Source organism: Typopeltis vanoorti, chromosome 25 (assembly GCF_054136105.1).
Source record: "Typopeltis vanoorti isolate ZY-2024b chromosome 25, IOZ_Tvanoo_1.0, whole genome shotgun sequence".
Taxonomy (NCBI): Eukaryota; Metazoa; Arthropoda; class Arachnida; order Uropygi; family Thelyphonidae; genus Typopeltis; species Typopeltis vanoorti.
The window spans coordinates 44,155,975-44,171,407 of NC_143573.1; the positions used below are offsets into that span (position 1 = coordinate 44,155,975).

The following is a 15,433-nucleotide window of genomic DNA, read 5'->3' on the forward strand; positions in this document are numbered from 1 at the left end:
TGGTGACATTGCAGAAACGAATAAACCAGTAGATTATATGGGAATTGTGGTTAATGAAGTGGAGGTGAGTAGTCTATTGCATAACCTCAATGTCAATACATCTGTGGGATTGGATGGTATACCAGCTCGTGTTGTACGAGAAGCAGCTAAAGAATTGTCAGTACCCTTGACCATTTTGTTTAATTTGAGTCTCGGGTCTGGGTTAGTCCCGAGCGGGTGGAAAGAGGGGAAAATAGTTCCACTGCATAAAGGTGGTTCCAAGACTGCTGTTGTAAATTACCGACCGATTAGCATATCAGGAATCATTGTAAAGGTCTTAGAGAAAATAGTCAAAAGGAAAATACAAGATTGGATTGAAGAAAATGGGATACTGTATCGGGGACAGCATGGTTTTGTGAAGGGTAGGTCATGCCTCAGTAACTTGCTCACGTATCATAACACAGTGACGGCTGAACTGGATAAGGGTAATGGGTTTACGGTGATTCCACTGGACCTTGCCAAGGCCTTTGACAGGATTCCACATGGAATTCTAATCAGTAAATTGCAGCATATGGGAATGGACATAGGGTTGGTGAGATGGATAGGAGGGTGGTTGACGGAGAGATATCAGAGAGTGGTTTACTCGGGAGTAGAGTCCACAAGACGGCCTGTGACTAGTGGTGTGCCACAAGGATCTGTTCTTGGACCAATGCTGTTTAATTTGTTCATAAATGATATAGGAAATGATCTGAGAGGAACAGTTCATTTGTTTGCGGATGATGCGAAGTTGGGTAGGGCAATAGTGAATGCAGATGACGTCAAAATTTTGCAGGATGATTTGGATAGATTGGAGGTCTGGGCTAAGGAGAATGGATGTCAGTTTAATGTGGCAAAATGTAAGGTTATGCATTTTGGGGTGAAAAGATTGGAGGCAGTTTACTGCATTGGTGGAACCCTGCTCCAGGAAATTGATGAGGCACGAGATTTAGGAGTGTTGGTGGATAGGGAATTGAAATTTAGGGGACACATTGCAAAAGTGACCAAAACAGCTCATCAAATCACTTGGTTGCTGAAGAATACGTTGACAAGCAGAGACAAGCAGGTTATTGTTCCTCTCTATCGAGCCTTGATAAGACCCCATCTAGACTACTGTGCTCAGATTTGGTCACCTAGGTTTCTTCTTGATGGGGAGGATGTGGAGAGGATCCAGAGGCGAGTGACCAAGATGATAGCAGGTCTGTGGAATGAACCGTATGAGAACAGGTTGAGGATTTGTGGGTTGCAAAAATTGGTTGATAGGCGGAGGAGGGGAGATATGATTGAGACATTCAAATTACTGAAGGGTTTCTATAAAATTAATTCAGAAGATATTTTTGAGAACAGGGCTGGTTGTGGGAGGACTAGGGGACATCCATGGAAACTGGGCAAAAGTGTGGTTAGTAAAGGTGTTAGAGCTGGGTTCTTTACTTTTAGAGTAGTGAATGAGTGGAATGCGCTCCCTGAGTCTGTAGTGGATGCTGTGACAGTGAATGAGTTTAAGGCGAGGTATGATAGATACTGTATGAATGTCAGATAGTTGTGATGAATATGATTTGGGGCCTCCCTCGATGAGTCTAATGACTCCCTGGAGTTGCCCGTAATAATAGTAATAATAGTAATAGTAATAATATTTATACAAAATACACATTTTATTTTCTGTTTACCAACTAAATTCTATAAAATATCATTTATCTTATCATGCTGATTTATAATTAAATGTCTGCAATCATCTAGGACAAAAAGGAAACATTTTTTAAAAAAATTTAAATTGTCATAAACAGTTTATTAGTTAATTAATTGGAATTTATTTCAACATCTTACCCTCCTCTATAATGTCATGCTTTCTCCTATTATATGCAAATGACCCTACAATATCTCTGTTTATCAATAATCTTGGTGTGTTGGGACTAGTTAGATCTGCAATACTAGCAAAAGGCTCTACCTAAAAATAAACATAATAAAACCAACGTCTTAATGTAATAAGAATTTTAAATTTTAAGAGCTAGAAAATTGATACAAGAGAAGTTTATGTTTAAAAAGAAACAAACAAAAATGAATAAATAAAACCTAAATTGCTAATATTTATGTCAAAGGAGCCATACAACTTCATTAACAAAATCCCCAAAATAAGAATGTTTCAAGTTAAATATTTCTATCGAATATTTCAATTAAATATGTGAATTTAAAAGTAATAGAATTTAAGCATATGGATTTTTTGAAACTATGGTTTAATGTTGCTCCTTATGTCAGATAATACAAAAAATAGCAAAACTTAGTAGGCAATGGAGCTACCCTATCGCCAACCAGAAGCTAAGTTAAAAGACTAATATAAAATTTTAATTAACATTGAAGCATAATTTAAAAGACATACTTGTTTGTATTTTTGAAAGGCAAGAATGACAAAATATGTGAAGCCAAACTTGACTGAGTTAAGAACATACAGCAGGAAAATGGTGTTCATAATGATGCATTATGGTTGTCAGATAGTTATCAAAAAGTTGTATATGGGATGCAGTATCCCAAAATAGGACGGTTACTAGTGGTGTGCTGCAGGGATCAGTTTTGGGACCATTGTTGTTCAATTAGTATATTAATGATATTGGGATAGTTTTAACTGTCGATATGCAGTTGTTTGCAGACGATGAAAAATTGAGGAAAGCAATGCAGAGTCAAGCAGATGTTATGGCTTTACAGGAGGACTTGAATATAATGCATGAATGGGCAGGTAGAGCTTCTGTAGCTGAGTCAGAAATAGATGAAGCCCTGTGGTCGGAAAGACGTGGATTCAATTACTGCACAATAATACAAAAGTTCCTCTATGACGTGAGGAACCTTTATCTGGTCTCTTTCAACTAAAGGTGAGTTGGTTGGTTTCACACGGATGTAGAGGGTTTTTTCATCTGGAAAAAAGTCCCTCAGAACAGGCAAACCTGCCCTGTGAACACACATGGATTTACAGTCATAAAAAATATATACCTAATCCCTAATTAAGAGGGCTCAACTCCTCCCCCAAATGATGGGGGGAAATCCCATATGAATAAATAAATAAATGGGAAGATAAGTGGAACTGTCAATTCAATGTTGCAAAGTATAAGATATTGAAATTTGGTAAGCAATGATGGGATACAAAGTATACACTTGGTGTGGAAACTTTAAAGGAGATAGAGGAGATGAGAGATCTGGGAATGGTGGTGGACAAAGACCTGAAATTCAGGGGACACATTGCATAAGTTGTGAAGACATCACATCAGGTAATGACAATGATGCAGAGAACCCTTACATGCAGAAATAAAGAGGTTATAATGCCATTGTATATGGCACTGATCAGGCCTCATACCAGAGAAGATTCAGAAAGGTGGTCAGTGGTCTTTGGAATGCAAAGTATGAAGACAGAGGGAGAGAATGTAAGTTGCAAAGCATCATGAATAGGAGGAGGAATATGATTGAGACATATAAGTTAGTCAGGGTTGTTATCAGGTTGACATGGAAGAGATTTTTCATAGAATGAGAGGTGAGGGGACAAAATGGTGCATAACTATGAGCAAAAAGGACATCTCTGGAAACTGTGTAAGGTGGATGTGAGCAGAGGAGTGCAGAGCAGATTATTTACATGGAGAGTGGATGATAAGTGGAATGCATTGTCTGAGTGTGTTGTGAATACAGACACATTGAATCAGTTTAAGGCACGGTTTGATGAGTTGTATGTGATAGTGTGTATCTCCCATGACTTATCATGGGAGATATACACTATCACATGATGTCATGAGGACACATGAGGTCAGAGACCTCATGAGTCTCTGACCTCATGGAGGTTGTTTAATGACAATTAAACAGCACCATTACCATGTTGGCTGTTTAATGACAATCACTGTCAGATGATAAATGGTGCAAAACTATGAGCAGTCACATTGTTTAAAATTATGTATTAAGAGATGTCTGATTGGTTTGATATTAACAGTTAGTAATTTCTTTTGTTTAACTGCTAAGAGGGTGAAATTAGACAGTCTACTTTCATTCTCTTTTTTGTGTTTATAGCATCCTGATTGGTTCTTATTATGAGAGATTTCAGTTCATTATCTTGGAAATCAATGATGGTAACTTTATCAACTTCAGGGATGTATTTACACTGTGCAATGATATATTTCAGTAGCGGAATTTTTGTTGATATTATTTGTATGTTTTTGTTTGCATTTCTTTTTTTCTGGTGAAATGTACGTATTCTGGTATGGAGATATTGCCAATAATATTCATTATGCGAACAGCAAATAGTTGATCCAATAGCAGATATTGCATCCTAATGTGTTTTATTGTGGCACAATGTTGTAAACTTATATGCAACATTGTGCCACAGTAAAACACTGGTCTGAGGTATTGTGGGTTTATGTTTTAGTAAATTTTGTGATCTGTTGCTTGTTGTGAAGGCAATTCTGTAATTTAAATATCTGAAGATGCATCTGATGACTTTGGAAATATTATAGATATATGGGAATTTTAGAATGGTGTAGGATTTGGATAAGTTGCTTTGAGAAGGAAACATAATTTCTGTCAATGATAAGAGCATAATCTATTAACTGTTGAGAAAGGAAGATGTCTTTTAGGTATGTAATTTCTTGCTTACAGCAGTGGTTGAAGAAGAGTATTTATAAGTGTTAATAAACTGTGTTAAAATGACCGATCGTTTGATATAGCAAGGGTAACAGGAGGAGAAATGTAAGTAATTTCTGAGGCTGGTAGATTTATGGTGTACCTTATTGCTAATATAAATGATCAGATCTTTTTAGTTTTTAAAAATTTTTAGTTCAAATTTTCCTTTTCAAAATTTATAATCCATCTGATTCATAATTTCCTTGATTCATCATTATGAACACCATTCTCTTACCACAAGTAAAAGACATAACTAGTTGTGCATTTTTGTATAGAACCAGGTATGTCTTTTAAATTACTGTAGTTTTTTTAACTCAGCCTCTGGTTGGAGATAGGGGCAGCTCCATTATCTACCAAGCTCTGGAATTTTCTGAGGAATTTAAGTGTTTAAATTATAAGAAAAGAAAGAGAATTTACACAAACAAAATGAAAATAATAATAATAATAATTATTATTATTATTGCACACTCCATGGAGTCAGCAGACTCATTGTAGAGGTTCATTGAACTGACAACATATTTATCATACCAAATCTTAAAATCCTTACCACTCCTTGCAGTAACAACACACATTCTGGTAATGTGTTCCATTCACTGATAATTCTCCATATAAAAAATCCACTTCTCACATCCTTCTTCACCACACTCTTACATAACTTCCAGGGATGGCCTCTGGTTTTTCCCCTCTAGCCTTTTACTCTTTTTATAATCTGATCTGGATTAATTAAAAAATTCTATCACCAAGTTATATGTCTCTATCATATCATCTCTTTTCCTTCTATCCACCAAACTTTGCAATTGACATTTCTTCAACTTCTCTCTCCGTAGCCAGCATTCCAAAGTCCTGATATTGTCTTAGTCACTCATCTCTGGACACTCTCCAATGTTTCCACATCACACTGAAAACCAAGTGACCAAATTTGAGCATAATACTCCAAATATGGTCTGAGCAGTGCTTATGCAGTGGTACAATCAGCTGCTTATCCCTAAATGTTAGATTACTTCTTATGATGTGCAGCCTTTGCAACACTAACAAAATACCCTCTAAATTCAGTCTATTGTCAACCATCACTCCCAAATCTCATCTGCTTCCTGCAGTATGGCACCGTCAATATAGTACACAGCCTTATATTTCTGTGCTCCAAAATGCCACACTTTGTACTTATTATAATAAAACTACAACCCCACTCCTTTGTCCAAGTCAAAAGTCTATTCAAATCTTCCTGAAGGGAACTGACATCAGCAGTGATACTTATAATTCTCTCCAACTTTGCATCATCAGCAAACAACTGAAGATACCTAGTCAATCTACATGATATATTGCTTACAAACAAGTTAAACAACAGGGGGCCCAAGAACAGAACTCTAGGATATGCCACTGGTTACCATATCATAAAATGCAAGTAAATTGCTAAAACAGGACCTACCCTTTACAAATCCATGATGACCATCATAAAGAATGAGATGTCCATCAATCCAATACTGTATTCCTCACTAATCCACAAATGATCAAAGGCCAATATCAAACTTGTAACTTCTTATAACATATAAGTTTCATTACAGAGAAACAGTCATGATGATTCAATAATACATGGTTTCTTTGCAACTTATTATTAAATACCAATATTAAGAAATTATATCCTGTTCTAATAACAGATCAGATGTTATTACAGATCATAATGGCTTCAATGGTTCTAAAGATTTTTTTAGATAATTAAAAGGAAATTTTTCATGCCCAAAAGATTTATACTGCAGAACATAAATATTTATTGCTTACTTTCCCTAATAATTTACTGTATAGTTCTTTATGACCTATGCAGTGAATGGCTAATTTTCATGGATGTGCATATAATGCCCTTTATACATACTTTTATACCATAGTCATATGGTATTAAAACCTTCCATTTGACAAAAACAACACCATGGCACCAAAAAAAAAACAAGGAAACAAATAAAATGAACCTCATGCTTTTTACTCAATTACTATATTACTTTTTACTCAATCCAGTAATTCTGTCTAGGTCCTTCAGGTCATGCAAAATAATAAGACATATCTACCGGATTCATGCGAACAACTGAAGCAAGGCTGACTCAAATGGACATAACAAAGCCCTTGAATAACCTGGATCTAGGTAGGACTATCAACTGTAAAATGCTCTATAATGTATCCTCTGTAAAAAGGTTTTTTGATACTACTTCAAACTTATGGCATGCAAACTTAATATCATGTAAATATTAGATCAATAAGGTCAAATTCTGATAATCTTATGTTGGCTCTTATTAGAAACTGAACAATATAAAGAAATACTAGTATTAAGTGAAATATGAATCAAACAACTTGAAATTGACTGGTTTCTCTCTCATTAATTACAATATCTTTCATGATTGTTAGGATTATAACTATTCAGGCACATTAATCCTGTTTGCTAGATAAAATACTTTTCATCTACATAAATTGGAATCAAAGCAGTGTTGAAACTATGTTGATTTAAGACACACACTAATGAATCAACTCATATTATTCATAATCCATGCACATGATGGCCCAGTTGATATGTTTTTAATTGAGTTAAATAATGCCCCAAAGAAATTAAAACATAATATTATACTAGTGAGTGATATAAATTTGGATTTATACTGTATAAGAATAATAACAAAAACTGAAGGATATAAAAATATGTTATTTTTGCATGGGTTTTTCATATATACAGCTGTAACAATACAAGAGAAAAAAGCAATACAGCAATTTGTATTGATCATATTTTATAGGGAATGGAATTTCCCATGAGATATCCTTTGCAATCCATCTTAGCAATATAGCAGGTCATCACTATATTATTGCATCTATCTCTACTGAATAGTAGTGATATGAGATGTGATGTGAGTAATGAAAACATTGAAACTAGCAGAAATTATAATACATTTGACAAACATATATGAAATTATCAACTACCACATGATGATCTATTAAATGGAAATCAATTATATGAAGAATTTATCAAAATGATTAAATGAGCAATAGCACATCACAATATAAAAAAAAAAGATGAAAAAGTGCAAAAACTTATCCTTATATTGGATTACAATATTGAAATAAATTACCAGAAGTTCGAAATGAAAATATACATAGCACAATTGAATAATTATAATTATTCAGTTATGATATGATGGAGGTTTAATAATCATTAAACTTCTTAGTAGTTAAAAGAGAGCGCACCATGAATACCCACAGAATACCTAGCAACAGGAAATTTAACTTATGTTTAATTATAAGTGAAAAAGAAGAATGGACTTATTATTATTATTTCACGACACCTCCAAGGAGTCCAAAGATTCGTCGAGGGAGGGCAACTACTCTACAACTCTCCATCTGTGCCACTTAATCCATCAACTAACCAAACCATCACTACCTCATCATTTATATCAGCACCATCTACTGCCCACCACCACAACTATTATTTTTAGTATTTTTTATCTGTAAATTGAAGGCGTTCTGAGGGCCAGTCTGTCTGTATGAGGGATGAAAAACCCAAATTTCCAGGAGGAAAAGCCCCGCTACCGCCATATGAAATTCAGCTAACTTACCTCATATTGAAAAAAACTAATATAAAGATTCCTCTCATCACGACAAGGATTGAACTTAGGTCTCTTTCAACTGAAGGGTACAATGTACTGTCATTCTTCCAACTGCAATATGAAGACTTATATCAAGATTATAACTATTCAGACATATTAATTCTGTATTGTTAATATTTTATGAATTTATCCTATATATGTGCCATTGTTATTTATAATGTGTATTATAATTAATATTTCATTTACTAACAATTATTTTTATTTTTGACTCCGAGTGTCCCTATATGTTATTATATTTGCACAAAGAGTTCACTCCAATTGGTGCAATGACTTTAACTCACTCTTTCAGAATCCAACTAATCATTGACTCAATACCAAGTACAAAATAAACACATTTAATAAAACTTAAAACAATATATATACACTTCTAGTAAAATACATAACTACAAATACAGATTATATGGATCCAAGGCCTTATTAAAAAAATACAAACTTACTCTTAAGACAAAACACTTTTTCTTTACAATCACAAAAAAAATGTTCATAGTCTTATTCTCTTCCTGTTAAGGCTCTTTTCAAGATCCCTTTAAAAATTCTTTTTTACTGCCTCACACAAAACAAAATCAAGTTCCTTCCTACTTGAATATATCTTGGCCAGTTTATAAAAACTTAGTTTCAAGATTTCCTTTTTCTTCTGTACTTATTCCTTCTTGAAACATATTATTTCCACTATTCCTTTTTCGGAATACAATATGAAATTTCCTTTTGACTGCCGCACACAAAAAATTCAAGTTCCTTCCTACTTGAATATATCTTCGGCCAGTTTATAAAAACTTAGTTTCAAGATTTCCTTCTTCTTTACTTATTCCTTCTTGAAACATATTATTTCCACTATTCCCTTTTCGGAATACAATATAAAATTTCCTTTAACTGCCGCACACAAAAAATCAAGTTCCTCCCAACTTGAATATTCCTCGGCCAGTGTTCTAAAAAAACTTTCCGAACGCTCTCTTGTTTACCACTGTAACTTGGATACGCAACGCTTTCTTGTCAGCTGTCAATCAAACATCAAGTTCACTCCGGGAGCATGCGCACTTCAACAACGTCAGAAACTACGCATTGTAAAAATATGGCTGACTCGCTGTATCCACCAGCGCTGAAGAAAGTCTTTCATAAACACAAAATTCAACATTTAAAATACAACAAACTTTCTTATAAATAATACAAATAATCAATTAGTAAGTACTTCAATATTTTTACTTCTTTACATGTTATTTCTAATATAATATTTTCATAACGAGCACATCACAAGTGCAGACACTGCGTGTATGAAAACAAAAACTAACAAGCAAAATTAATACGTAAAAATATTCAGAATTTTTAATATGATTATTTTTACATCAGTTTCATTTTTCTGTGAAAAAAAATTTTTTTAAAAAAAAATTTTTTTTTATATTTAACCTACATCTAAACAAAATTTTAATATTTATTTCAAGATCGTTATATTTTAAGTTCTAATCTAATTATCTAATCATTATGTATATCTTCTGAATCACTAGTTTCAGAATCATCTGACACTAGAGATAATTCTGAACTTTCTTCTTCCAAATTAGTATACTTAAATATTTCATTTTTATACCTTTCAAACACTTCATTTAAACTACTTGAATGATGTCCTAAATCTATAGAATCATCACTATCAGAATCAGTTTCTACAGGTTTTTGTGATTCTAAAAGTTTCTGGGATTTCTTATCCTTACTAACTAAATTTGAGGTATCTTTAACTTCCCTTTTCTTATTTAATCCTATGTTTATCAACCTATGAAATTCCGCTATACTTTCATCAATATTAGAATCAATTTGATTATCATTTTTCCTACATTGTACATCATCTGAAATGTGTGTCTTGGGAATTCTAAAATTTCTTGTATTTTGGTTCACTTTACCAAAGTTTAATTTTTTCTTTCGCTGCATATTTGAATTATGAATATTAGATCTATTCCCTTTCCTATCATTTAACTTTGAATAAGATTCACAATTAGTATTAGGAAAACTACATTCATCCTTCAATATTTTATTCATATTATCACCTAAAGTAACTAAATTTTTATTTCCCAAAAAGTACCTTTTTAATCTATCAGAATGTACATTTAAAATTTTACTAGGATTATTGACATCTTGAATTCTGAAATTCACAGGAGAAAAATTGTCTAAAATTCTAAATGGACCTAAGGCTTTCTTTCCTAATTTCCCAACTCTTTTAATACTAGATTTATCATCTAACAATACTAAATCACCTGGTACAAAAGATTTATATTTTCTAAAGCGATTTATATATTGTCTAGTTTTCTGAGCACTTAATTTACTTATCTCACCTACTAGTCTATGAGTAGTGGAAAACTTATCTATTACTAATTCTAAATATTCATTTATATCACTGTATCCTGTATTTGGAATAACTGAAACAAGTTCATTAGGAAAAACTGGATCAAAACCATATAATGCAAAAGATGGTTTTTCCTTGATAGCAGAATGAAAAGCAGACCTACATGCAAATAATGTTTGAGAGATATGTGTATCCCAATCATTCATTTTGGTGTTTGCCAACTTTGAAAGTATTTGCTTTATGTTTCTATTTAATCTTTCACACATACCATTACATTGCGGATGATAAGGTGTTGTAAAAATCTTCTTAACATTAAGCAATTTACATAACTGTAATAATAGTTCAGATGTGAAATTTGCTCCTTGATCTGAAAGTAAGGTCTGAGGAGTTCCATATCTACAAACTATCATATTCAAAAACTTTCTTGCAATAGTTTTTGCAGATTGGTCTTTCATTGATACTGCTTCAGGAAATCTAGTTAGCATGTCTATGACTACTAGAATATACCTATTTCCTTTTTTAGTAATTGGTAGAGGACCTACTACATCAATAGCAACAGCTTGAAATGGTCTAGTTGGAATTGGAAATGGTTGTAAAGGAGCTTTTCCTTTAAATGGGGATCTTATTTGGCACTTATGGCATGACTTGACATACGTGAGTATATCACTCTTCATACCTTTCCAGATGTAACGATCCTTTATTCTTTCCAAAGTTCTAGAAAACCCTTGGTGTCCTGCTAAGTCAGAATCATGGAAAGTATACATAATCCAAGGAATCATTTCAGTTGGTGCCAATATTTTCACCTTCAATTTTCCATCTTCCATTTTTCTAGACAAGAGTAACCCATCTTTATCTAAATACAAGTTATCCAGATTGAAAAATGTATCTAGTTGAGTTTCCTCTTTCAATACTGCCTCATAAATAGTTTTTAGTATGGGATCATCCTTTTGAGCTTGGATAATCTTATCCTTTTTCCAAATTTGTATACTAGGATCCTTATTCTTTAGAGTTTCAATATTAAATACTTGATCACTATCACTAGTATCTAGAAAAACTTCAGGAGACTGCTCTAATTTTCCACTGTCACCTGAATTCCTATCCAAACAGCATTCTACTCCACACAATGATACTGTATTATCAACAAAATTACACACAAACCCATGACTTTTCAGAAAATCAATTCCAAATATTATTTGTACATTTGGATTTGAAGATTCTGGAAGAACAATTAATGAATGAGAAACCTTCAATGGAAAACAAGGAATTGAAATAAAGACATTGATTTGCTTATAAGCTGAAATTTCAGATTCAAATATCCCTTTTAACTTAATTGGATTGCTTAAAACTGAAATATCATTTGGAGTTAGAGATTTAATTTTGTTAAATAAGCTATAAGAAATGAGTGAAATGTGTGCACCTGTATCAAGTAAGATATCACAAGGTACATCTTCAATAAATCCTTGTAATACTGTTAAAGGATTACTTTCATTAGCATAAGGAGCTAATGCTACATCAAACTTTCTTTTTTGGTTAGAGCTGTCTTTGGCTTTACCCATGTTTAGTGAATAGTTTGACATTTCTGTCCTTGCCAGTATAATATTGGAATAATAACTAATTCCAGATTTATTTTTATTCTCTGATTTCTTATTTTGAAAACAAGATCTATCTCTAACATAACAATCTTTAGCAAAATGACCCTGTTTATTACATCTAAAACATTTTGGAATGTATCTCCTATGAGATGCTTTATTCCTGTTAATGCTATCAGATTTACAAGAAAAAGATTGATTATCTGTAAGATTTTTGGATATTGATAAATCCGACATCATCTTAAACAGAAGTTCCTGTCCTTGTACTATGGGTCTCTGTTGTCTTTCTATTTCTTCACTCAGAAATGTTTTCAGTTCCTCATATTTTTCCAAATCATGTAATTTTACCCTGGAATCAGATTCTGGAATATCTTTAGTAAAATTCACAGAAGTTTCCTTAGACTTTTTCTTTTTATTTTCAGCTTTACCCTTTTGATGCTTTTCTTCTCTCATTTTATCAGTACCCACAATGCTAGAAGAATGAGTTTGATTATGCTGAAAAGAATTTACTTGCTTATTGCTTGAGGAATGAAAAATATCTCTTAATCTTTCTTCCTTTTCTTTAACAAGCTCAAAACATTGTTCAAGATTTCTAACTTTTTTCTTATACGCTGTTTCTTTTAAATTATCCTTGAGGCCAAGCCTAAATTGATTGAAGAGCAACCATTCTAAAGAGGATTTCTCTTCAGATGAAATATTAAATCCATGAGCAATGATCCACAATCTATGATAATATTCAGAAACAGATTCCTTATTACCTTGGATACACTGTTGAATCTTCCAAATGTTAGGCCCTAATTCTCTTATATTTGAAAATTCTGATATTAGCAAACTTTTAAAGGTTGCATAATTGTCAGTATCTCTTAGTAAAGGAGATGTGTTTAAGAATGTTTTGGCTTTTCCCAACAATTTATTACGAAGTATAATTAACAAGTGAAAATCTGACCAATTTCCTAAATCTTTAATTTTTTCTGCATACCTAAAAAATGTTTCTATGCTTTCACTACTATCACCTGAGAAAGAAGGTATTACTAAGGTTGGATTTATTAACCTAAAAAATTCTTCATCATTAACTGAAGGAACTTTACCACTAATATTACTATTTTCTGTAGCCATTTTTTTTTTTTGATTTGAGTCAAGATTTGCCTTTTGGATTCTAAAATAGTTTAGTCATAACCAAATATCCTGTCGTCGACTGCGCCATTGTTAATATTTAATGAATTTATTTATCCTGTATAGGCTGCGCCATTAGTTATTTTTAATGTGTATTATAATTAATATTTCATTTACTAACAATTATTTTTATTTTTGACTCCGAGTGTCCCTATATGTTATTATATTTGCACAAAGAGTTCACTCCAATTGGTGCAATGACTTTAACTCACTCTTTCAGAATCCAACTAATCATTGACTCAATACCAAGTACAAAATAAACACATTTAATAAAACTTAAAACAATATATATACACTTCTAGTAAAATACATAACTACAAATACAGATTATATGGATCCAAGGCCTTATTAAAAAAATACAAACTTACTCTTAAGACAAAACACTTTTTCTTTACAATCACAAAAAAAATGTTCATAGTCTTATTCTCTTCCTGTTAAGGCTCTTTTCAAGATCCCTTTAAAAATTCTTTTTTACTGCCTCACACAAAACAAAATCAAGTTCCTTCCTACTTGAATATATCTTGGCCAGTTTATAAAAACTTAGTTTCAAGATTTCCTTTTTCTTCTGTACTTATTCCTTCTTGAAACATATTATTTCCACTATTCCTTTTTCGGAATACAATATGAAATTTCCTTTTGACTGCCGCACACAAAAAATTCAAGTTCCTTCCTACTTGAATATATCTTCGGCCAGTTTATAAAAACTTAGTTTCAAGATTTCCTTCTTCTTTACTTATTCCTTCTTGAAACATATTATTTCCACTATTCCCTTTTCGGAATACAATATAAAATTTCCTTTAACTGCCGCACACAAAAAATCAAGTTCCTCCCAACTTGAATATTCCTCGGCCAGTGTTCTAAAAAAACTTTCCGAACGCTCTCTTGTTTACCACTGTAACTTGGATACGCAACGCTTTCTTGTCAGCTGTCAATCAAACATCAAGTTCACTCCGGGAGCATGCGCACTTCAACAACGTCAGAAACTACGCATTGTAAAAATATGGCTGACTCGCTGTATCCACCAGCGCTGAAGAAAGTCTTTCATAAACACAAAATTCAACATTTAAAATACAACAAACTTTCTTATAAATAATACAAATAATCAATTAGTAAGTACTTCAATATTTTTACTTCTTTACATGTTATTTCTAATATAATATTTTCATAACGAGCACATCACAAGTGCAGACACTGCGTGTATGAAAACAAAAACTAACAAGCAAAATTAATACGTAAAAATATTCAGAATTTTTAATATGATTATTTTTACACTGTCATTCTTCCAACTGCAATATGAAGACTTATATCAAGATTATAACTATTCAGACATATTAATTCTGTGTGATAGAAAAAATACTTTTCATCTACATAAATTGGAATCAAATATGTGCAGCGCTAAGTTATAAGCACCTCCATAGCATAACTGGAAGAATGACAGTACATTGCACCTTTCAACTAGAAAAGGCCCAAGTTCGATTTTCATCGTTCTCATGAGAGGAATCTTTATATGGTGTTTTTTCAATTGAAGATGAGTTAACCAATCTCATATGAAAGTAGCAGAGATTTTTCTTCTCGAAACTTGGGTTTTTCATCTCACATACAAACTGAACTGAGAATGCAAGTAATTTACAGACAAAAAATACTAGTTGTGGTGGACAGCAGATGGCATTGGTGTAGGTGACGATGGTAATGGCAGTTTGCTGTAGTTAGTGGAGATGGAGAGTTGTAGAGCAGATTTCCCCTCTCAATTAGTCTTTGGACTAGTTGGAGGTGTTACATAATAATAATAATAATTAAACCTAAGTTAAAGTTCTTGACACATATTATAATTTGTGTGTCATAAATCTTTTGAACAAAAGGAATTCATAGAGCACTTAAAAGCTGGTTCAGTTCTTCTGTTATCTAAATGAGGTAATAACAGAAATGAAATTAGAAATTACAGACCCAGATCAATATTATCTACAGTCTCAAAGGTTACTGATATCTTAATAAAAAACTGATTAAATAACTAGCTAAATTCCATATCAGTGCAAGGACCTATCCTATTT

At 32.6% G+C, this 15,433-nt stretch overlaps 1 protein-coding gene across 2 annotated transcripts in view; it reads right to left on the bottom strand.

The window, feature by feature from the left end:
* The window catches only part of LOC150092698 (NAD-dependent protein deacetylase sirtuin-3-like), a 143,604-nt gene that overhangs the window by 27,858 nt on the left and 100,313 nt on the right, over positions 1-15,433 (bottom strand). For both annotated transcript variants that reach the window (XM_090414709.1, XM_090414710.1), the window contains exon 8: positions 1,840-1,960. In XM_090414709.1, the coding sequence (XP_090270835.1) occupies positions 1,840-1,960 (121 nt within the window). The remainder of the gene's footprint in view (positions 1-1,839; positions 1,961-15,433) is intronic.